At 51.1% G+C, this 22856-nt stretch overlaps 1 protein-coding gene across 1 annotated transcript; it reads right to left on the bottom strand.

Moving 5' to 3' along the window:
• Positions 1-847: 847 nt before the first annotated feature.
• On the bottom strand, positions 848-21884 carry KLC3 (kinesin light chain 3). The gene is made up of 13 exons (XM_033158568.1): positions 21839-21884; positions 17927-18322; positions 16718-16945; positions 14571-14649; positions 11477-11702; positions 10378-10465; positions 9069-9170; positions 7699-7872; positions 4556-4655; positions 4143-4186; positions 2898-3031; positions 1519-1585; positions 848-951 (listed from the first exon to the last, which is right to left on the bottom strand). The coding sequence occupies exons 2-13, from the start codon at positions 18224-18226 to the stop codon at positions 874-876; spliced, it is 1620 nt and encodes a 539-aa protein (XP_033014459.1). The 5' UTR covers positions 18227-18322; positions 21839-21884; the 3' UTR covers positions 848-873.
• Between the last annotated feature and the right edge of the window lie 972 nt (positions 21885-22856).

Below are 22856 nucleotides of genomic sequence, written 5' to 3'. Positions count from 1 at the left end.
ACCTCCTTCTCCATGAATTTGCCCAGCCCTCTTTTAAAGCTATGCAAGGTGACAGCTATTCCTACGTCCTGTGGCAGGGAGTTCCACAGTTTAGCCATTCGCTGCATGAAGCTCTTCGTCCTGAACCTTCGCCTTCATCTGGCGCTCACCAGTTCCAGCGTTAGAGAAGAGGAAAACGCCCCTCCACTTTCTCCAGGTCACACCAGTGCGCCCCACCAGTACCCAGCCCCTAATGGGGAGTCTCCTCCCCCCCCCCCCCGCCCCACTAAAATAACAAAGCAGGCAACATTCTGCAGTCACTGGTCCAGTATCCATTTACAACCATTTATTTGGGGCACGGCTTCCTGTTGCATAAATACAATAAATATTGTGACTTTGGCTGGAGGGGAAAAGCAGAGATTTTTTTTCCACTGGGGTGGGGTGGAGGGAGGAGTGCAACTTTACCTGGTCGTTTGCAAAGAGTTAAGGCAGCAGTGGGGGGGGGTAGAGACCCTCCTGTCCAGCTGCTTTGGGAAGGGCCACCCACTACCCCCCCAAAGGTCCTGAGAAATAACAGCCTGTTCACCCTGATTTTTTTGGGGGGGCGGATCTGATCTCTGTCCCGGCCCGCCTCATGCAGGGAAGACCCCTCATGCAACCTCAGAGGCCCCAGGGAACAGCCTGCTCCAGGGACGTTCCAGCTGTGGGATTGGAGGGGGGGGTCTCCACTTGGTGCAGGAAAGTGGCAGCCGAGGACCCCCACCCCACCCTTATTCCGGCAGCCCCACAAGCTCAGCTGAAGGCTGACCGAGGGGAGGGGAGAGAGGCTCAAGTTTTGGCCCAGCCTAAAGGCAGCGAGCGAAGCGCGGTGGAAGGGGGGGGGCCAGGCCAGGCCTAAGTGGAGCCGCTTTGCATGAGGTCCTGGGAGCTGGAGCTCAGCGTCCGGGCGCCGGTCAGGGTCCTGCCGGGCTGCTGCAAAACAAACAAGACAAGGCTACAGCACTGCGGCAAACGCCAAGTTCCTAGTCCTCATTGCTTTGGCCGCAACCCCTTCCTTTGAGGCCCTGCCTAAAAGAGCATAAATGTGAGAGCCCAGATTCCTGTTCTCGCAGCCGCCAACCAGGTGCCCATTGCGAAAAACCCGCAGGCAGGACCCACTCGAGGGCGAGAGCAACTCTCCCAGTAACTGGCATTCAGAACTGGTATCCAGTAACTGGCATTCAGAAGCTTGAGGCCTTTGACCGTAGGCTAGTAGCCATGAATTTATCTCATCATTTAAAAGTCGAGCCTCCTGCAGCAGAGAGTTCCACAGTTGCCCTTCTAAGGGGCTCTAAGCCAGCATCCTCCGAACTGACTGGGGGCAGCGCTGGCTGAGGATGGGGGCTGGCAGGCCAACAACACCAGGAAGGCACATGCCAGGGAAGGGAGTGACTCTGCACAGCCTTTGCCAGCTGGGCTGCCTGGGACCCCGTGCGCCAGCCACAAGGGAGACTGACCCCCAGGACTTCCTGCCCCTCCTCTCCTCTGCCACAGACTCACCGTCGGGGACGCGGAAGCTGCTCTCTCGCCCACGTGCAAGACATTCAGGGAAGTGGCCCTTTTCATCCTGTCCAAAAAGACAAACACCTGTCGAGTTTTGATGTACCTGTGCATGCTTGCTTTCCAAGCACAATTCAAAGGGTAAAGGGACCCCTGACCATTAGGTCCAGTCACTGACGACTCTGGGGTTGTGGCGCTCGTCTTGCTTTACTGGCCGAGGGAGCCGGCGTACAGCTTCCGGGTCATGTGGCCAGCATGACTGAGCCGCTTCTGGCGAACCAGAGCAGCGCACGGAAACGCCGTTTACCTTCCTGCCGGAGCGGTACCTATTTATCTACTTGCACTTTGATGTGCTTTCGAACTGCTAGGTGGGCAGGAGCAGGGACCGAGCAACGGGAGCTGACCCCGTCGCGGGGATTCGAACCGCCGACCTTCTGATCGGCAAGCCCTAGGCTCTGTGGTTTAACCCGCAGCACCACCCATGTTGGTGCTGACCTGTTAAAGCCCTAAATGGCTTCCGCCCTGTATACCTGAAGGAGCGTCTCCACCCCCATCGTTCAGCCCGGACACTGAGGTCCAGCTCCGAGGGCCTTCTGGCGGTTCCCTCCCTGCGAGAAGTGGGCCTTTTCGGTAGTGGTGCCTGCCCTGTGAAATGTCTTCCAATCAGATGTTAAGGAAATAAACAACTATCTGACTTTTAGAAGACTTCTCAAGGCAGCCCTGTACAGGGAAGTTTTTCATGTTTGATGTTTTATCGTGCTTTTAATATTCTGTTGGGAGATGCCCAGTGTGGCTTTGGAAACCCAGCCAGATGGGCGGGGTATAAATAATAATATATTATTATTATTATTATTATTATTATTATTATTATTATTATTATTGGCTTTTTTAAAGAATCAAAGAATTGAAAAGTTGGAAGCAGCACTCCACCACCCCACCCCACCCCGTAATCTAGCACAACCTCCTGCAAGGCAGGAATCACAGCTCAAGAATCCCTGACCGATGGCTGTCCAACCGCCAGCGAATCATGGAGTTGGAAGGGACCCCCAAAGGTCATCTATTCCAGCCCTCTGCAACAATGCAGGAATCTCAACTAAAGCATCCAAGACAGATAGCCATCCGACCTCGGTTTCAAAACCTCAAAAGTCTGGAAGAGGGGACCACCTTCCCAGCGAGTCTCTTCAACTGTCAGAGTTCTTACCCTCAGAGAGTTCTTCCTAATATATAGTCAGAATATTCTTTTTTGTAACTTGTAGCCATTGTTTCAGTTCCTGCCCTCCAGGGCAGGAGAAAACAAGCTTGCTCCATCGGCCCTTCAGATATTTGAAGATGGCTATCATCTCACCCTGCCTCCAGGTTCCAAGGAGACCCCGACTCACCCTGGGGCCGAGGCTGCAATGGGTCGCCGGCCGCCTTCCCCTTTGAGTTTGGAGACGAGTTTCTCGCTGCCTCGCTTGAGGGACTCGCGGAAGCGGGAAAACGAGCTGCTGCGCCTCAGGTTCCCGAGGGAGTCCTGGCAAAATGGGAGGGATCACAGAATTGTAAAAAGGGAAAGGGAAAGGGAAGTTGAGGCTCCAGTACTTTGGCCACCTCATGAGAAGAGAAGACTCCCTGGAAAAGACCCTGATGTTGGGAAAGATGGAGGGCACAAGGAGAAGGGGACGACAGAGGATGAGATAGTTGGACAGTGTTCTCGAAGCGACTGGCATGTGTTTGGCCAAACTGCGAGAGGCAGTGGAGGATAGGGGTGCCTGGCGTGCTCTGGTCCATGGGGTCACGAAGAGTCAGACATGACTGAACGACTGAACAACAACAAAGGACCCCTGGACGTTCCAGTCAAAGGCGACAATGGGGTTGCGGCGCTCATCTCGCTTTCAGGCCGACGAAGCCGGCGTTTGTCCACAAACGGCTTTCCGGGTCCTGTGGCCAGCAGGACTAAACCGCTTCTGGCGCACGGTGGACTGTGATGGAAACCAGAGTGCACGGAAACGCCGTTTTCCTTCCCGCCGGAGTGGTACCTATTTATCTACTTGCACTGGTGTGCTTTCGAACTGCTAGGTTGGCAAGAGCTGGGACAGAGCAACGGGAGCTCACTCCGTCGCGGGGATTCGAACCACCAACCTTCTGATCGGCAAGCCCAAGAGGCTCGGTGGTTTGGACCCCAGCGCAACCAGTGTCCCTCTACAGAACTGGAAGGGACCCAAAGGATCGTCTAGTCCAGGGGTGGCCAACTCGCAAGAGACTGTGATCTACTCACAGAGTTAAAAACTGACAGTAATCTACTCCCTTTTGGGGGGTTCAGGTCAAAGTTGTTGAGTTTTTTCAGGGAGGAGGTAAAATGTTTTTTTTAAGGGAGCCACGGTTGTTCAGCTTCTTTGGGGGGGAACCAATGATCTACCAGTGATCTACCGCAGACGTCCAGTGATTTACCAGTAGATCACGATCTACCTGTAGGACATGCCTGGTCTAGTCCAAACCCCTGAAATGCATTGGCCACGGTTAAATCCTGCTGTGGGTGCTAAGGGTAATACAGTCTTGCTGCAGACTGGGATGGGGAGGTGGCGTCAAGACTTAAAAAACAGAGAAGGTGGGGAGAAGCTCCCCAAAGCAGCCCCAACACAAACCTGGCTATACAGAGCGCCTCTTCCGGCTCCAGTTCTGCTGTCATCTGAAAGATGCAAGGGGAAAAGATGGAGAGAATAAGATAAGGTTTCTTCCAGGCATCCCCGTTTCCCGGGGACGGTCCCCGGATTTACAAATCAGTCCCCTGACAAAATCCATCTATTGAGCAGGAAGTTGAAAAGTGTCCCCGGATTCATTGAAAAAAAATCTGGTAACCTTAGAACAGTAAGAGCGGGTCGCGGCAGCGGGCATCACCGCAAGCCGGATAAATGAGTCCCTTGGGCCGTATCCGGCCCGCGGGCCTTGGTTTGGGGACCTCTGCCTGAGAATAAGATGCACATTCTGCCGCTACATCGCCCTTCCCCAAACTTCCCTCTCCAGACTCTGCTGCAGAGAAACGAGACTGCAATCTCACCGCCTCTGCTGACGCCCAAATCCTGGTCATGCGTGGAAAGAATTTCCTTGTAGAGCTCCTCAGCCTGCTGGTATTTGCCCTGCTTCAGGTAAGATGATGCCTGGGCGAGAAGAAAGGAAGAAGGCTTTAGCTGGGTGGCACTGTCCCCAATGACGTCACCCGCTTCCCTGCTGAAAAAAACAATTAACTAGAAAAAAGGTTCTTTTTAATCGTATGTGGTGGTCTTCTAGTAAGAACAAAATAAAATAAAAAATTCCTTCCAGTAGCACCTTAGAGACCCACTAAGTTTGTTCTTGGTATGAGCTTTCGTGTGCATGCACACTTCTTCAGATACAGTGAGACCTTTTTAGAACTAAAATATCCACCTGATGAAGTTAAGCAACAGATCAACAGAGCCAGACTGATACCCAGAGAGAACTTGCTGCAAGACAGACCCAAAAAAGGAAATAACGGAACACCATTAGTAATCACACACAGCTCCCAAGTTAAAACATTACAACGCATCATCAGAGATCTACAACCTCTCCTAGACACTGACAGTTCTCTTTCTCAAGCTCTGGGAGGAAGACCCTTCATCGCATACAGACAGCCACCCAATGTCAAACAGCTCCTCACCCACAATAATACAACAACAGGACTCAACATGGACACTGGTACCAGAGCCTGCAATAAACCCAGATGCCAACTTTGCTGCCGCATAAACCCGGACAACACCATTACTGGCCCCAACAACATCAAACGTACCATCTCAGGACTATTTAACTGCTCATCTTCCAACATTGTGTATGCAATCAAATGCCAACAGTGCCCTTCAGCTCTCTATATTGGACAAACAGGCCAAACCCTACGCCAAAGGATAAATGGACATAAATCTGATATCAGGAATCGCAAGACAGAGAAACCAGTAGGAGAACACTTCAATCTCCCAGGACATTCTATAAAAGATCTCAAAGTAGCTGTCTTAATACAAAGGAATTTCAGAAATAGACTGGAAAGAGAAGTGGCTGAATTGCAACTAATCGCCAAACTTAAAACCATGGAGAAACCTGGTCTGAACAAAGACATTGGATTCTTATCTCATTATACATGACAAAGCTATCTTTAGCCATCTCACCCCTTGCCTTTCCCTGCAAGACTAATTGCAGCTGTTAAGAGTCGTCAACAGGTTTTCCACACCTATCAGCTGATCACCCATTCCCACCACCCTTCTGAGTAATACCCCTCCCCACCCTCTCACTATATTTAAGGGTCTGGTGACTTCTGTTTCAGTGCATCTGAAGAAGTGTGCATGCACACGAAAGCTCATACCAAGAACAAACCTAGTTGGTCTCTAAGGTGCTACTGGAAGGAATTTTTTTTTATTTTTTTATTTTGTTTTGACTATGGCAGACCAACACGGCTACCTACCTGTAACTGGACCCCTGACCATTAGGTCACATCGTGTCTGACTCTGGGGTTGCGGCACTCATCTCGCGTTACTGGCCGAGGGAGCCGGCGTACAGCTTCTGGGTCATGTGGCCAGCAGGACTAAGCCGCTTCTGGCGAACCACAGCAGCACACGGAAACGCCGTTTACCTTCCCACCAGAGCGGTACCTATTAATCTACTTGCACTTTGACGTGCTTTCAAACTGCTAGGTTGGCAGGAGCTGGGACCGAGCAACGGGAGCTCACCCCGTCACGGGGATTCGAACCGCCGACCTTCTGATCAGCAAGCCCTAGGCTCTGTGGTTTAGCCCACAGCGCCACCCACATTGGTGCTGACCTGTTAAAGCCCTAAATGGCTTCCGCCCTGTATACCTGAAGGAGCGTCTCCACCCCCTTTGTTCATGCCGTTCACCTTCCCGCCAGAGCAGTACCTATTTATCTACTTGCACTTTGACGTGCTTTCGAACTGCTAGGTTGGCAGGAGCTCGGTCTGGACAATGGGAGCTCACCCCATCACGGGGATTCGAACCGCCGACCTTCTGAGCCCTAGGCTCAGTGGTTTAACCCACAGCACCACCCGTGTGCCGTATCGCTATTGTTACACTACATTAAAAACAGCTCACATACTGAATCATTATTAACCATTTCTAAATGAAACACCAGCACCGAGGGAGTCAAAAGGAATCCACAAGTCCCGCGGTGACCATGGCGGTTGTGTTGCTGAATAGCTCCAAAGTCATCTTCTAAAGTAAATCCTATATGTAAAACGCCCGCCCATCCGGGAAGCCTGCCTGGCAACAACCTTGTCATCGTTTGGGCTGCACCAATCATGGGGTGCTTTTACCCGGATTTCTGCGTGTTTTCCCCCCCCCTACTGTATTTTATTCTTGTAAATTGTTTTGGGACCTTTTGATTTTTTTGAGAAAGTCAATAATAAACTCATGGAGGAGAGGTCTATTGATACTGTGTCCAGTTCTGGGCACCACAGTTCAAGAAGGATACTGACAAGCTGGAACGTGTCCAGAGGAGGGCAACCAAAATGGTCAAAGGCCTGGAAACGATGCCTTGTGAGGAACGGCTTAGGGAGCTGGGTATGTTTAGCCTGGAGAAGAGAAGGTTAAGGGGGGATATGATAGCCATGTTCAAATATATAAAAGGATGTCATATGGAGGAGGGTGAAAGGTTTGTTTTCTGCTGCTCCAGAGAAGCGGACACGGGGCAATGGATTCAAACTACAAGAAAGAAGATTCCACCTAAACATGAAGAAGAACTTCCTGGCAGTAAGAGCTGTTGGACAGTGGAATTTGCTGCCAAGGAGTGTGGTGGAGTCTCCTTCTTTGGAGCTCTTGAAGCGGAGGCTTGACAGCCATCTGTCAGGAATGCTTTGATGGTGTTTCCTGCTTGGCAGGGGGTTGGACTGGATGCCCCTTGGGGTCTCTTCCAACTCTAGGATTCTATGATGGCTACTAGCCACAATGACCATCCTCTGCCTCTGGCAGTTAGAGGCAGCAATGCTTCTGAATGCCAGTTCTTAGGTTCTTGTGGAGCCTCCAGCTCCAGAGGCAGTCTATCCTGTTTCATAGGTTATTGGGGTTATTTGGCCACTGTGAGAACAGGATGCTGGACTAGATGGACCTCTAGTGGCCAGGCTCTTCTGGTGTCCTGAAAACTAAACTTCCTCTGGCCGACACGCACAAAACGTCTCCCCATCGTTTACCAGGTTGTTCTTTGTCTTGGCCACGTTTGGGTCGTCCGGCCCCAGCCGGGTCTGGTAGATGCAGAGAGCCCTCTGGTAGTACTGCTCCACCTCCTCAAACTTCCCTTGGTTCTGGCACAGGAGCGCCAGGTTGTTCAGCTGCTTGGCCACGTCTGGATGATCGGTGCCCAACACCTAAAAAACGAGAGCCGGGGGTGGCATGGTGGTTAAGAGATTCTAGCAGGGGCGTAGCAAGGGGGGGCGGGGGCCGGGCCTGCTCCGAAGGTCTTATCTTACTATACTAGGGATTATATAGCTATATATGAAATCTCATGCATATCGGTTAATATCTTGACCCTCCTCCACCAAAATAGCAGTTCACTTGGCTGTTTTCCTACGTCGCGAAGGCTGAAATTTCAGTTCAGTGGAGCACTTACTGTTCCCAACCCTAACCCTGCGGAAAGCCCTCTAATTAGACTTTAATTTGATTTTGAGATCTTTTGGGGAGGTAATTTAATTATTGTTTCATTTTATACCAATGTTATGTACCTGATGTTAGCCACCCTGAGCCCGACTTCGGCAGGGGAGGGCGTGATATAAATAAAAGTTTATTATTGTTATTATTCCTTTGTAAGAAAATATGAAATAACCTAAAACCATTTTTGCGGGGGGGGGGTGTCAATGGGGGGGTTGACAAGAAATTTTCCGCACCGGGTACCACCTGATCTTTCCATACCTCGGGGGGGGGGGGTTTGACAAAAAAATTTTTTGCCCCCGGGTACCAATTTAGCTTGCTACGCCCCTGGATTCTAGCATTAGGACCTGGGAGAGACCAGGGTTCAGATCCTCCCACTGGGTGTGACCTGGGGGGGGACAGTCACTGCCTCTCCCAGCCTGGCCTACTTTGCAGGGCTGTTGCGGTGGGGAATTAAATGAAGGAGGAGGGGGAACCAGGCATATGCCATCTAGAGTTCCTCGGGGTGGGGGGAAATGGTGAGATATAAATCCATTCATTCTCAGCTTTTTTTAAAAAAAGCAAGTTTCGGGAGAGAAGAAATGCAAGTTTGTGTGTTTTTCTTTTTTAAAAATGCAGATCGATGCAGTCAGCGCACCACCCCCCTACACACACTTTAATTGCAGAGACCAGAAAGAGGTCGCCAGCCATATTATCAGACCATCCTACTGTTAAAATGTGACTTTGAAAGACGGCTTGGTGTATTCCACAATTCTGGGTCTGGTCGGAGTCTGGCGCTCAGTGCTGAGATCAGCATAATTGGAACCTTGTCTGTCTGTCTGTCTGGTTTTGTTTTGTTTTTAAAGCGAAGTTAAGTTTCTAGTCCTTAAGACGGGTTGAATACAGTCTTTCTTGGGGCCTCTGGTAAAGCCCGTACCTTCTCTCGGATCTGTAAGGCTCTCTTGCAGAGCGGCTCGGCTTCCGTGTATTTCCCCCTCTTGCCATAGAGCACGGCCAGGTTATTAAGAGTCGCAGCCACCTGTCAGAAACAGGAGGAAAGGTTTGGTTTAAATTTTTTTTAAACTTTATTAAACAAATTTACACAACAATACAGCATTGTTACATTTTCTACAAACTACATGCACATACTGTATTTTTCGCTCCATAAGATGCACTTTTTTCCTCCTAAAAAGTAAGGGGAAATATCTGTGCGTCTTATGGCGCGAATGGTGGTCCCTGGAGCTGAATTGCCCAGGGGCCAAAAGAGGATCATGCTTTTTATTTTACAAAGAGAAAAGGGGGTGTTGAAAGGACCCCGCTCAGCAGCTGATCAGCAAGAGATCGGGAGACAGAAAAGAGTCCCGGCTCCCTTTCAGCCCCGCCCTCCTTTGTTGAATGTGCTGCAGAGGGAGGTTGTTTGTTTCCCCAGTGACATGTGACTGGCTGATTAGATTATCTGTCTGGAAACTGTAGAAAAGGCTCCCTTTCCTTTAGAAGCTGCAGAAATGTGAGTTGAACCCCATAAAAACGGGGCTTTCCCTCTTTGCTTTTCCCCCTTTGCAAAAGGAGCTTTGCTTTTCCCCCTTTGCAAAAAAAAAGCTGCAAAACTTTTAGCTGATCCTCAAAAAAACAGGGCTTTTAGAGGAGGAGGAAAACCAGAATTTTTTTTTCTTGTTTCCTCCTCTAAAAACGAGGTGCGCCCTACGGTCCGGTGTGCCCTATGGAGCGAAAAATACAGTACTTTATGTAGAAAGAGAAGAAAAGAGAGAGAGAGAGAGAAAGAGAGAAAAGAAGAAGAAGAAGAAGAAGAAGAAGAAGAAGAAGAAGAAGAAGAAGAAGAAGAATCTGAAGAAGTGTGCATGCACACGAAATCTCATACCAAGAACAAACTTAGTTGGTCTCTAAGGTGCTACTGGAAAGAATTTTTTATTTTGTTTTGCACCATTTGGGGAGGTGTATCGGCCAAGCTCTCCTCACCCCCCCCCCCAAGGCCTAGCACCTTTTAAACACCACAACTTAGGGAGCATTAGAGACTCTCCAAAACTTCCCAGGGTATCCAGAAGAGCTGTGTTTTTACTAAGAGAGTGACCTGACCCTCCCAAGAAAAATGATATCTCCACCCCACCCCACCCCACCCCACATCCTCCCATAATCGAAATACTCCCAGTGGAGAAGACACAAGGAAGGGAAGCCTTAGCAGGATCCAGGCAGCGTCACCCTCCACCGAGCCCCGGACGGACACTCACGGCGGGGTGCTCCACACCCAGGGTCTGCTCCCGGATATCGAGGGCATCGTTCAGCAGCTGTGTGGCTTCCTTGTACTTGTTCTGGTCCCTGCGGCGGAAGAAGTCGGCACGGGAAAATTTTTTAGAAGATTGGAAACTGAATATATGGGAAATAACAGTGTACAGCTGAAAACGCTGGCAGCGTTAAGGTAAATTCAGCAGTGTGAATAAGCTTTGATGGATGCAATAATGGGAATACTGAATGGTATAGCTTTTGTAAAATGTGCCGGGATTTACGATCTGTAACGTGAACCATGGAAAGAGAAGAAGGGAAGTAACTGATAGCTTAAGGGTGTATAAATGAGCACTTGAGATTGTAAAATAGAAAATTTAATGATAGATAGATGATAAGATAGATAGATAGATGATAAGACAGATAGATAGATAGATAGATAGATAGATAGATAGATATAGAGATAGATATGGCCTTTAATTTTCTGGGACCCCACATTTAAATTCTTCCCTGGTCTCCTTCCTGGCACTAGTAGGACCAACTTGGCCAGTTAAGCCCTGGTGATCATTTGATGTCTACTGACTGGGGTTCCCCCCCCCCCAAAAAATGATCCCTTAATTTTTGAATTTTATTAATATTGACGCTGCAGTTTATGTTGTATTTTATGCTGTTTTATAGTCGCATTTTAATCAATGTTTTGTATTTGCTGTTAGCCGCCCTGAGCCCGGTTTTTAAACCGGGAAGGGCGGTTAAATAAAATTAATTAATAAATTATTATTATTATTATTATTATTATTATTATTATTATTATTATTATTATTATTATTATTTCATGTGAAAAGCACCGGTGCCTCAGCCACACCTGCAGAAGTCCTGAGGAGGAGCCGGCCATGGCCTCTGAATGCAGGACATCTCTAAAGGGAGCAACGTGAGGCTCTTGCCGAGGATGCTTATAGGATTGGGGAGTTGGCAGGGACACCCAAAGGCCATCTAGCCCAACCCCCTGCAATGCAGGAATCACAGCTCTAAATCTTCTCTTTCCAAGGCTCTTCTCAGCAGCCCAGGACCCTTTCCCACACAACAGCCCCCTCCCCCCAGCCACCCTACCTATAAACCAAGGCTAAGATGTTCAGCATGGTGGCCACGTCCGGGTGGCTGTGGCCGGAGCTCTTCTCTAGGTCTTCCAGCGCCTGTTTGCAGAGGGGGACGGCCACTTCGTAGCGCCCCTGGGAAGCGTACTGGATCACCAGGTTGTGGAGGGTCCGCAGCCGCGCCGGGATCTCGTAGCCCCCTTGCTGAGCGGCCGAAGCGGCTGCGCTGGGGCTCCCTCCTGCTGCGGACGAGAGAGACAGTTAAGTCGGGCCCATTGCAGGGGCAGATTCCTGAACCCAGAACCCATCCGGAACGTCAGGGGATTAGAACAGCGCTTCCCAAACTTCTGAGAGCCACTGTCCCCTCGGTTCCCAGAGACTCGGCATTATTCAGAACAGCAGTTTGTAACAACCCGCTAAGGAAGGCAATGGGACAATAAAATTACAAATAATTCCTCGTTTGTTCAAAACACAATTAAAACTATTGAGTTTCATTGGTTCAACAAAACTGATCGATTTGATCCTGTGATGCCCTCCCTTTGGTTATTAGTGCTGCCCCCAGGTCACCCCACAAGCGGGAGATACTTTGGGAACCACTGGGTCAGAATGCGGCCTTCACTGGGGTGGGGTGAAGGTTAAACACAACCCCATGTAACCCAGCCGAAAACTGGCCCTCCTGTCTAGCCACCGGAAAGAAGACCAGTGGGGGTTTTAAGGTTACGAACCAATCACTTAATTCCACTTTCCCGAGATATTCGATCTCTGACCGCGGGGTCACCACACCGGGGAAGGAAAATAAGAAAGAAGCCAAGAAGAGGCTGCTGGATCAGGCCAAGGGCCCGTCTAGTCCAGCATCCTTTGATGGTGTTTCCTGCTTGGCAGGGGGTTGGACTGGATGGCCCTTGGGGTCTCTTCCAACTCTAGGATTCTATCCTGCCTTCACAGTGGCCAACCAGGTGCCTGCGGGAAACCAGCAAGCAGGATTCAAGCACGAGCAACTCTCCCTACTCCTGTGGTTTCCATCGAGTGGGATTCAGAATCATTGCTGCAACTAAAACAAAGCATAGCTAGTAGCCATCAGCAGCCCTCTCCTCCTCCATGAATTTGCCTCGCTTTCTCTTAAAACCGTCTAAGTTGGCGGCCACCACTGCCTCCTGCGGCAGGGGGTTCCACAGATTAACTTAAAGACGTCCTCCAGATCATAAAAAGGAATCTTTTCCTGCTGGGTTTTTGAGCAGTTGGGAGAAGTAGCCATGCTGAGATACTTTAGTAAAATATTTTATCCGTTTCCATTCCATGTTTCTCACTCAGCATAGCGGGATCAAAATGTCTGCATGCTGTTGAAGATTCATTCCCCGTGTCTGCTGTCATGGGATTGCTGTTTATCGCATGACGGTATGTGTTTTGATTCCACAGGAATGGGAAGTGACGAAGACAGGATGTTTGTGTTACTGTGTTTCCTGAAGTGGGACTATTGTCCTTTGTCCTTTCTCATTGCCGTCTGATGCTAGAGAGAGTAGGAGCCACGTTGCAGCGCTCCGTGTGTGTTTATATGCAAATAAAAGTAGATTAGCCACAATGCTGAGTCGCTGTTTACGCATGCTGCGAAGGCTCTGCGGATCCCTAAGTGCGCTGATGTTTCTTGGCATCAGTCACTGCGATGTTCGGGCTGAAGAAAGCTTTTGAAGCTCCCGAACGATCAACCAGGAGGGAGGGAACATGCCAGTCGGGCCAGGGTCCTACTCGTGAGTAGGAGATCCTAACATCCGTCCTCTTTCTCTCATGGTTCCCTTGTTAACCTCAGCCATACCCCAACAGGTGCACAGGTGAAACACCCATGACCATTCTAGCACCCTGCCTGCATTCAGCGGAGTCCTTCCTCAGAAGCGCATGCCATAGTAAGTCTCTCCAAAACTATAACTCCCATTGGACTATGACTCCCATCCGCTCCAACCAGCATGACTGTACACTGTCATGGAAGTTGCACAGTGGTACCTTGGTTCTCAAACTTAATCTGATCCGGAAGTCCGTTCCAAAACCAAGGCGTGCTTTCCCATAGAAAGTAATGCGCAATGGATTAATCTGTTCCAGACTTTTAAAAACAACCCCTAAAACAGCAATTTAACACGGATTTTTACTATGTTTTTGGCTTACAACTCCCATGATCCCTAGCTAGCAGGACCAGTGGTCAGGGATGATGGGAATTATAGTCTCAAAACATCCGGAGGGCCAAGTTTGAGGAAGCCTGATCTAACAAGACCATTGATCCATAAAATGAAAGCAATAAGCAATGTACTGCAATCACACACACACACACAAAATCAATCAATCAATCAGTAGCTGAACTGGGTTCAGGGCCGTCTCGTCCATAGGGGCTGGTGGCGCACCGCACCAGGGCACCGGGCCCCCCAGGGGCGCCCCCTCCCTGACCCGCCCCCGACCCCACGGGCGGACGGGCAGGCTGAAAGCCGGCCGCCCTCGCCTCCCGGAACCCCAGCCGGAGCGCTGGAAGGGTGCGCAAAGCCCCGCGCCGCTCCAGCGCCAAGCCCCTCACCCCCCGCTCGCCCACCCCCCTCCCGAGGGGCGGCCAGCGCGGGAGGGAGGCGGGCGGAGAGGCGGCACGCCGGGGGCGCCGAGGGATCGCCGTGCCACGGCGGCCGATCCCTCTGAGACGGCCCTGACTGGGTTCCTCACAGTCGCAAAAACAAAATTGCAAAACGCCAAATAAATAGCGAAGACAGACAGACCTCAGCGTAGCACTCAAATCGGAGAACGTTCGGCTTCTGTAAAAAGTTCGCAAACCAGAACACCTACTTCCTGGTTTGCAGTGTTTGGGTTCCAAGTTGTTTGAGTACCAAAGCGTTTGAGAACCAAGGTACCACTGTAGTCCCGTCCCCCGTCCCCCAAAAGGAGGGCACCCGGTTGGGTAATGTTGGCCTGAGGGGCTGCTTTTGTGCAACTGGAAACGGAAAGTTAACCTGCAGCCAGAACTGAGCTCCCACTGAACCCCTGGACTTAGGTTCGGTTTCACTGCAAGTTCTGCCCAGGGCTGGGGTTCAGCCTCAAAAGACATGCGCAGGTTAATGCGCCTCATCGGCCCATGTACGCACCCGGCCTCGGCTCATCGTCATCGTTGGGGAAGAGCGAAGACAGGCTGTCCTTCCTCTGCTCCGAGTCGTCTTTCTCTGCCTGCAAAGAGAGTAAACGCAAGGCCCGCATATCCTGGGTTAGAAAGCGCAAATTGCGAAGCCCAAGCAGTTGGGAGAGTTTGCCGTGTCCACCAAGAATTGCAGGGAAGATTTATAGCACCGGTACCATAATGGCATTTTACTAGATGGACAGATTGCGCAGAATCATTCATGTCATGCAAAGTACCGTTCTACTGAGGGGACGGTTATTAAGAAATGAAATGAGAGCGATGGAAGTATCCGGACGACAATTGCAACTGGCTGCACAAATCCATCACATGAGATTTCCCCATTGGCGCTAAGTTCCAAGCTCACATTGCATCCAAAAGAATCATGTTTCTAGGCCTTATGGAGCAAGGCTTTGACTCACACGGGGGGAATGTTTCCGACCTTGCAAAAATGCATCTGTGCTGCAAACTTGCAGCATGAGTAAAAATAAAAAAATTCCTTCCAGTAGCACCTTAGAGACCAACTAAGTTTGTTCTTGGTATGAGCTTTTGTGTGCATGCACACGTCTTCAGATACTGTATACCTTCAGGTCCTGTATACCTGAAGGAGCGTCTCCACTCCCCCATTGCCCAGCTCCGAGGGCCTTTTGGCAGCTACCTCCCTGCGAGAAGTGAGGTTACAGGGAGCCAAGCAAAGGGCCTTCTCGGTGGTGGCGCCCGCCCTGTGGAACGCCCTCCCATCAGATGCCAAGGAAATAAACAACTATCTGACTATTAGAAGACATCTGAAGGCAGCCTTGTTTAGGGAAGTTTTTAATGTTTGATATTTTATCATGTTTTTAATATTCTGTTGGGAGCCGCCCAGAGTGCCTGGGGAAACCCAGCCAGATGGGTGGGGTATAAATATATTATTATTCTTATTTATTATTATTATTCTTATTATTATTATTACATGGGCCAGGGGGTCTGGCTCAGGTATAAAGCAGCTGCATATTCAAAATACTGCATTTCTGAAAACCAAGGGAGATTGGAAATGCGATTCGGGGAGCTTTGCAGGACAAGCATTTCGAACATCTCATTTCGGGTGGGGTCTGAGGATCTGCTCCAAGGCCTGGCAGAATGAATAAGCAAGGAGATCTCGTTAGTTTTCAAAGGTGCTGGGGCTCACGGCTGCGGAGAGGCCGCTTGCCTCTGTGGCTCGCCCTCTAATCCTGGGTAGGTTTTGGATTTGCTGGGAGTAAGGACAAGGTGCTTTGTGCGTGCTTAGAGAGCTCTGTTCAGCATTACAGATTCAGTATAAGTTACAGGTACCGGTAGGTAGCCATGTTGGGCTGCCATAGTCAAAACAAAATAAAAGAATATTTAAAAATCCTTCCAGTAGCACCTTACAGACCAAGTAAGTTTGTTCTTGGTATGAGCTTTCGTGTGCATGCACACTTCTTCAGATACACATGCTGCAAACAAATACCTCGGACACATGGTGAATGGGTTTATCATAAAAATGAATTTGTTGTTGTTCAGTCGTTCAGTCGTGTCCGATTCTTCGTGACCCCATGGACCAGAGCACGCCAGGCACGCCTATCCTTCACTGCCTCTCGCAGTTTGGCCAAACTCATGTTAGTAGCTTCGAGAACACTGTCCAACCACCTCATCCTCTGTCGTCCCCTTCTCCTTGTGCCCTCCATCTTTCCCAACATCAGGGTCTTTTCCAGGGAATCTTCTCTTCTCATGAGGTGGCCAAAGTACTGGAGAATCAACTTCAGGATCTGCCCTTCCAGTGAGCACTCAGGGCTGATTTCTTTAAGGATGGATAAGTTTGATCTTCTTGCAGTCCATGGGACTCTCAAGAGTCTCCTCCAGCACCGTAATTTGTTCTCAAAAACAGTCTTATTGTATGTGAATGTCAGGTATTTTGTGCTGTATTCATGGCCCATAAACCTCAATGACCGGGATAGTATCTGAAGAAGTGTGCATGCACACGAAAGCTCATACCAAGGACAAACTTAGTTGGTCTCTAAGGTGCTACTGGAAAGATTTTTAAATTCAGTATAAGGCAGCTTCAGATGCCCCTGCGCCTCTCATTTTGGAGACCGAACGCCCGCCACGTCCCCCTGTCCGTACCTGATCATCCCTCGGGTCATATTGCCTGAGCTGGTTGAGGAATTCGAGGTGCTTTTTCTCTTCCTCCAGCTGCGCCACCGACTGCTCGCTGTGCTGAAGGCGCAGCTGGGTGAGTGCCAGCTCGTCCCGCAGCCAGAGGTTCTCCTGGCAGAGACGCTTGACCTGAGCCCGCAGCTTCTGCTTCTCTGCCTCCAGCGACCCGATGTGAGAGGACAGAGCTACCATCATCTGTGGGGCAAGGCAAGGTGTGTGGGGGGGGGGTTGGGGGAAGGAAACTGGGTTTGTAGGTGGACTCTTTGCAAACTCTAAACTTCTGCAGCCACCACGACGACGACAACAACTTCCCCTGCCTGTTTAAGAACTTAGGAAGAGCCCGGTGGCTGGATCAAGCCAAATAGCCCAGTATCCTTTTCTCACCGCGGCCAAATGCTCCATCGAACCGAGATAGACTGCCTCTGGAACTGGAGGTTCCATTAAAAAAAATCAGAAGAGCCTGGCTGCTGGATCAGGCCAACGGCCCATCTAGTCCAGCATCCTGTTCTCAGAATGAGGACCCAAGCGCAAGACCAGCTCTCCCCTCCTGAGGTTACAAGCAGCTGATATTCAGAAGCATTGCTGCCTCTGGAAGTGGAAAGAGGAGACAGCCCTCGTGGCTGGGATTTGCCTAATACTCTTCTATAAAGCCATCCCAGTTGGTGGCCATCCCTGCCTCCTGTGGAAGGGAGTTCCGTAGGTTAACTGTGAGCTAGCCGTGTTCCTCATGCCGCGCGTCATTTTATAATCGTATATCCTATGGCTCCTTTCCTCGCTTTTTCTCCAAACTGAAAACCCTCAAATGCTGCAGCCTTTGCAGTCACTCCCTCCCCTCCCCTCGATCGTTTTGGTCGCCCTTTTCTGAAGCTTTCCCAACACCACAATATCCTTTTGCAGGTGAGGTGACCACCACCCCCTGAATCACCACCCAAGGCTGCCTCTTTCCCCACTTTTTTTGGGGGGGAGGGCCATGCCCCCACAGATTCCTAAAACACAAAACCCCTCTCTTGTCAGGTTCTCCCCACAACTCCCAGCTGAACCCAACTTTTGGTTCCTTCCCAGAAATTGTGAGCACCCGGCCGCTGCCGCCACCCTCCGAAGCTGGAACTCTCTCAAACATTCCGTGACATCACAGCAGCCCAGCCAATGGCTTCGCCGCGGCCCGCCGCAGCCTACCTGGGCCTCCGCAATGCCCAGCTCAATCCCTTCCAGACTCTTGTAGACCAGGTCGTGCTTTTCCTCCAGCAGTTCCAGCGCCTGCGTGTCCGCGGCCTCCGCATCTGCCTCCACGGCCTCCTCTCTCTCGTCCAGGATCTGCCTGTCTCTCAGCAAAGCCTCCTGCAGCCGGTGATGGATGCTTTTGTTTTCGCTGCGCAGGGCCTCCAGACCTTTCATCACCTGCCGCGTGTGGACGATGATGTCGTCGGCAGTCATCCTCTCCGATTGGTTGTCGCCAATCTCCACCATGACCGACATGGCGGGGTCAAGTCAGCCGGGAAGGAGAGGGGGCTCGGCGAGAGGGGAAGAGGGGCCCAAAGGTGGTGTCTCCGCCCTCTGCGCGATGCTCAGCTTCTGGAAAAAAGGAAAATAGGTGCTGGGGTCAAGGCCTGGCTTGCGGCTTTCGAGAACGCAGCTTCTCCTCCGATCCCAGCAGTGAGGGCTGCTCGGCACTCTGCACAGGCTCAGAAACCCAGCCAGGTGGGCGGGGTATAAGTAATAAAATTATCCTTATTTTTCAGGGCCCGGCTCTCTTTTTGCTCTGGGTCCACTAAGCCAGAACCCAGCATTTATTTTATTTTTATTTGACAGGATGTATATAGTGCATAAATCATCCCTTAAACGGTTTGCACGGAATATAAAACGTTCGCCGTTATTGTAAGATTGAATGCTGAAAGCAAATTAAGCTAAAAATTATCAATATGTGATTTTGGTTTAAAAAAAATATGCGCTACAAAATAAAACGTGCTAAAATCTAGAATCGTCGTCTTCGTGCAGAGATATAAAATTCTAAAGGTATAACGGGGGTGTCAGATTTTTTGCCATGCTTTTTATTAAAAGAACCCAAATTCAGAAATGTTGAGGGGAGGAAAATTAACACCTGCAATATTCTGTGGCGCTGGTTGCAAGTTTGCTCCAAGTTTGGGATTTAGCGATACAAAGGTTGGTGATCTCACAAGCCGAGCCAGAAGATAAACTGCAGCAGGCAAGCTGAACTTAATCCGAGGTTTGGCCTGCTCCCCTTCTTACCCCTTGGGAAGGTTTCGCTCCTGCAGCTTCCCTTCATCACCTCGGCTCTTGCCAGAACAGGTCTCGCCAGCGGACGCGCCCAAAGGGAACAAGCCGGGACGCGTTTGCTGGCAGAGAGAGTTCTCTGCCTCCGTGCAAAAAACACGGAGCGAGTGTGTGAGAAGGCGAGAAAACACGCCAGATCATCGACTCAGGGCAGCCTTTCCCAGGCAGAGATCTTCCAGGTGTTTTGGGCTACAACAGAACACAAGAGGGAGACTGCTGGATCAGGCCAAAGGGGGAACCATCTGGTCCAGCACCCTCTTCTCAAAGTAGCTGACCAGATGCCCATTACGCGAAACCTGCAAGCAGGATTCGAACACAAGAGCCCTCTCCTTCTGACTTTCAGAAGTTTTGCTGCCTCCAACTGCGGAGGGCACAGCAGAGTGGTCCTGGGTAACAGCCCTCCATTCATTTGTCAAATCCTTTTTTCAAAGCCATCCCAGTGCCTCTAGTGGGAGGGAGTTCCATAGGTTAACGAGGCAGTGCATGAAGGAGGACTTTCTTTTCTCCATCCTGAATCTTCAGTCAGCTTCACTGGCTGTCCACGAGTTCTAGCATCGTGGGGGAGGAGGATAACTTTTCTCTAGGCAATTTTTCTGCGATGTCCGTATTTTATAAGATTCCATCATGCTGCTTCCCTACTCGCCTTTTCTCTCAACTAAACAGTCCATAATGTTGCGACCGTTCTTCATAGGGGAGTGTCCCCTAATTTGGTTGCCCTTTTCTGACCGTATTATGTCCTTTTTGAAACGAGGCAACCAGAACTAGAGACAATGCTCTAAAAATGCCATTGCACCATAGACTGTGCCAGCTGGGGCTGATGGGCATTTTAGTCCAAAACAATTGGAGCGAACCTTGTTGGGGAAGTCTGGCTTAATGTGTACAACACCAAGAACATAATTTACGCAGCGCAGTAATAAAATAATCATAATAGCCCCTCACCCCAGTTTTAACAGGCCATAGGTTATTTAATGGCTAAAGACCTGGGTAAAGAGGACTGTTTTCGCCTGGCACATGAAGGCTCCAGGCGAGCCTCTCTGGGGAGAGCCTTCCACAGACCGGGAGCCACCACCAAAAAGGCCCGTTCTCACGTTGCCGCCCTCCGAACCTCTCATGAAGGGCCTCAGACGATGATTGCAAAGGCCCTGGTCAGTTTGTATGAGGAGAGGCGGTCCCTTAAGGTATTGAGGTCCTGAGCTGTGTAAGGATTCATAGGTCAGAACCAGGGACACTAAATTGGGCCAGGACACTAACTGGAAGACTTAGAGAGCTCCTGTCCGCAGACACCCCTCTCCCCCCCTCCATCAGATCTAGGCTCCGCGACTCTGCCCCAACTGCTACACTAGCTTTCCCCCACCCTTGGGTCCCCAGTGGTTGCTAGACTACAACTCCCATCATTCCCATCCAGCATGGCAATAGTCAAGGATGGTGGGAATTGTAGTTCAACAGCACCTGGGGGACCCAGGGTTGGGAAAGGCTGCTGTGCCCAGCAGGACAACGGCAATCTGCTTGAAGCTGTCACGTCAATTCAACCCCAACCATTTGCTAGGTGTTGTTCTTATCTGGAAAGGAGAAGCAGAGGCCTGTTGGGTAGGACCAAAGGCCTCTGTAGGCTGGCATCCTGTTTCTGGAGAGCACCCAACCCCACCTTCCTGGGAAGCCCAAAAGCAGCCAGGCCCTCTCCGGTTTAGAATGCGCGCTCGCCTGGGGCGACTCGGAAGCTTTCCTAGGCAACCCAACAGGGGACCTTTCCTGAAGCAAGACAAAAATCGACTCTCCTATCCCTCAGTTCTGAATAGGACAAACGACGAGTGCCAGCCCATCAATTTCACGAAGTTTTGCAGAGGTATACACACACTGCACCCAGGGGGAGCCAGGGGTCCCTCAGCTCCAAGTCCCGAGAAGGATGCACGCAGGCTGGCTTGCAAATGCGCAAAGAGAAGGCCAGGATCCGGCGCATGGATTGCGCGCAGCGCAGCCTCCAAGACGCCGGGTGAGACACTCCTACCTGCTTTCGTCAGCTTTGAAATATCACAAACACACACACACCCAGCATCCTCCTGGATTGCTTGTGCAATGAGATGGGCTCAGTTTGCAAGCAGTATGTCTGCCCCGGCCAGGGAGTGGGGGTGGCATGGAAATGCAGGGATGATTACCTCAAGCCTTACAACAGCCTTCCCCAACCTGGCACCCCCCCCCCCACGCCGACATTTCAGACTACAACTCCCACCAGCTCCAGCCAGCACCCGACGGGAACTGTAGTCCAAAACATCCGAGGGCCTCCTAGAAGTTGCCGACCCTGAGCCAGAGGTTCGAGACCCACCTCAGCATACTTTCAAAAACATTTTTATTTTTATTTTTATTATTAATTCCGATTTATTTACTTCCCCACCTCCTTCACAACAAGGTCCCTGAGCCGGGTTACAACAACCACAACCCTAACATTAAAAAAAGAAAAAGAAAACAGTTTTAAACAAGCTAAAATGGCAGGAATAAAGGTGGGAATTAGCCGCAAGGAACTAATTCCCTGGGAATTAGCTCCAAGGAACGAAAGGGCGCTGACTTCTGAGGAGAGGCGCTCAAGTCTGCCAGATCAGGAGGCGCTTCCCAGCCTAGTTCCCCCCCCCCCTTTAATTCATGAAATCTCCTTGCAGCGCCTCGGGTACTTCATCGTAAACAACAAGAAAATGATTTTTATTTTTTTTAAAAAAAACCCACAAACCGTCGACAGTGGGAGGAGGAGCAAGATTCAGAACAGGAGTCAGGCGGGGATAAAAGGGTCTTGTATTTTCTCCTTACCTGGCTCAGAAGGAGGAGGGCGGAGGAGGAGGACGCGCTTTGGGGCGACGGCGGGGTCAGAATCCAGCCCCCTCTTTGATTCTGCCCCTCCTGCAAGAAAAGCGCACGCAGTTGGAGCCCGAGGCGGGTGGGGCAGCTGGGAGGCGACGCCGCTGCCTGCGCCCTAGATCTGCCTCCAAATGCAAGCTGGCTTTTTGGGGGGTGGGAGGTGAGGAGTCTAGATCTGCGCCCTACTCGAGAGAAGAGCACCCCGGGTCATGCTCTCGTCGTGGGGAGGGGGGCGTCCGAGCCGGAGAGCGCAAGGAAGGAGAGTTGCGGGATGGCGAGGGTGGATGGCAACGAGAGCGCAAGGAGCTTGCAACTAAGGGAGGCGCGCCCCGATCCGCGCACCTGCCTTGCCCGAGCAGCTCGGCCTCGCCCCTCCCGCCAACCGGCCCGCCCTGCCTCCCCGGCGGCTCCTCCCCGCCCCGCTGGGCCGGCTCACCTGCCTGCTCCGCCTCGCGCAACGCCGCCGGCCCCCGGGGCTCCCCCATCCGGCCCCCGCGCGCCTCTGCCGCTTCTTCTTCTTCTTGGGGGCGCCCGGTGCCAGGCAGGCAGGCAAGAGCATCGCTGGTTCTGCGGAGCAGGCGGACGGGGCCAGCCGGCCCTGGGCTGCAGCTGGCGCCCAGCTCTCGGCGAGCGATGGGTGGGGTGGCTGGGTCGGAGAGATGGCGAGGTCCTAGGGCCGCTGGGAGTTGTAGTGCAGCTGCAGCACATCTGGCGGGCCGATGGGAGTCGTAGTGAGAGATGCGCCTCCGGCGGCGGCAGGTCCCGGGAGGAGAGAACCCAGGCACGTTCTGCATGCGGAGCAGCTGTCCGAGGAAGGGGCAGAGGGCAAGATGAGTTGCAGGCAGAACTAAGCCCATGCAAACGACTCATTTTGTTTAAATCACACGCATCTTCCTATTGCTCCTCAAACCAGGGCAATGGGCTCCCAGAGTCCCAGTGCAATAATAATAATAATAATATTTTTTTTAAA

The sequence above is a fragment of the Lacerta agilis genome, chromosome 8 (genome assembly GCF_009819535.1).
Source record: "Lacerta agilis isolate rLacAgi1 chromosome 8, rLacAgi1.pri, whole genome shotgun sequence".
Classification (NCBI taxonomy): Eukaryota; Metazoa; Chordata; class Lepidosauria; order Squamata; family Lacertidae; genus Lacerta; species Lacerta agilis.
This window is presented reverse-complemented; position numbering and strand designations above follow the sequence as displayed.

Excerpts from the sequence above, each read along its gene's own strand:
- KLC3 (XM_033158568.1), bottom strand. The coding sequence starts at position 18,226 with ATGTCGGTCATGGTGGAGATTGGCGACAACCAATCGGAGAGGATGACT. Across the intron at positions 3,032-4,142 it reads GAGGCGCTCTGTATAGCCAG|GACTCCCTCGGGAACCTGAG; the intron begins GTTTGTGTTGGG and ends CCATTTTGCCAG. Across the intron at positions 952-1,518 it reads CAGCTTCCGCGTCCCCGACG|CAGCCCGGCAGGACCCTGAC; the intron begins GTGAGTCTGTGG and ends TTTGTTTTGCAG.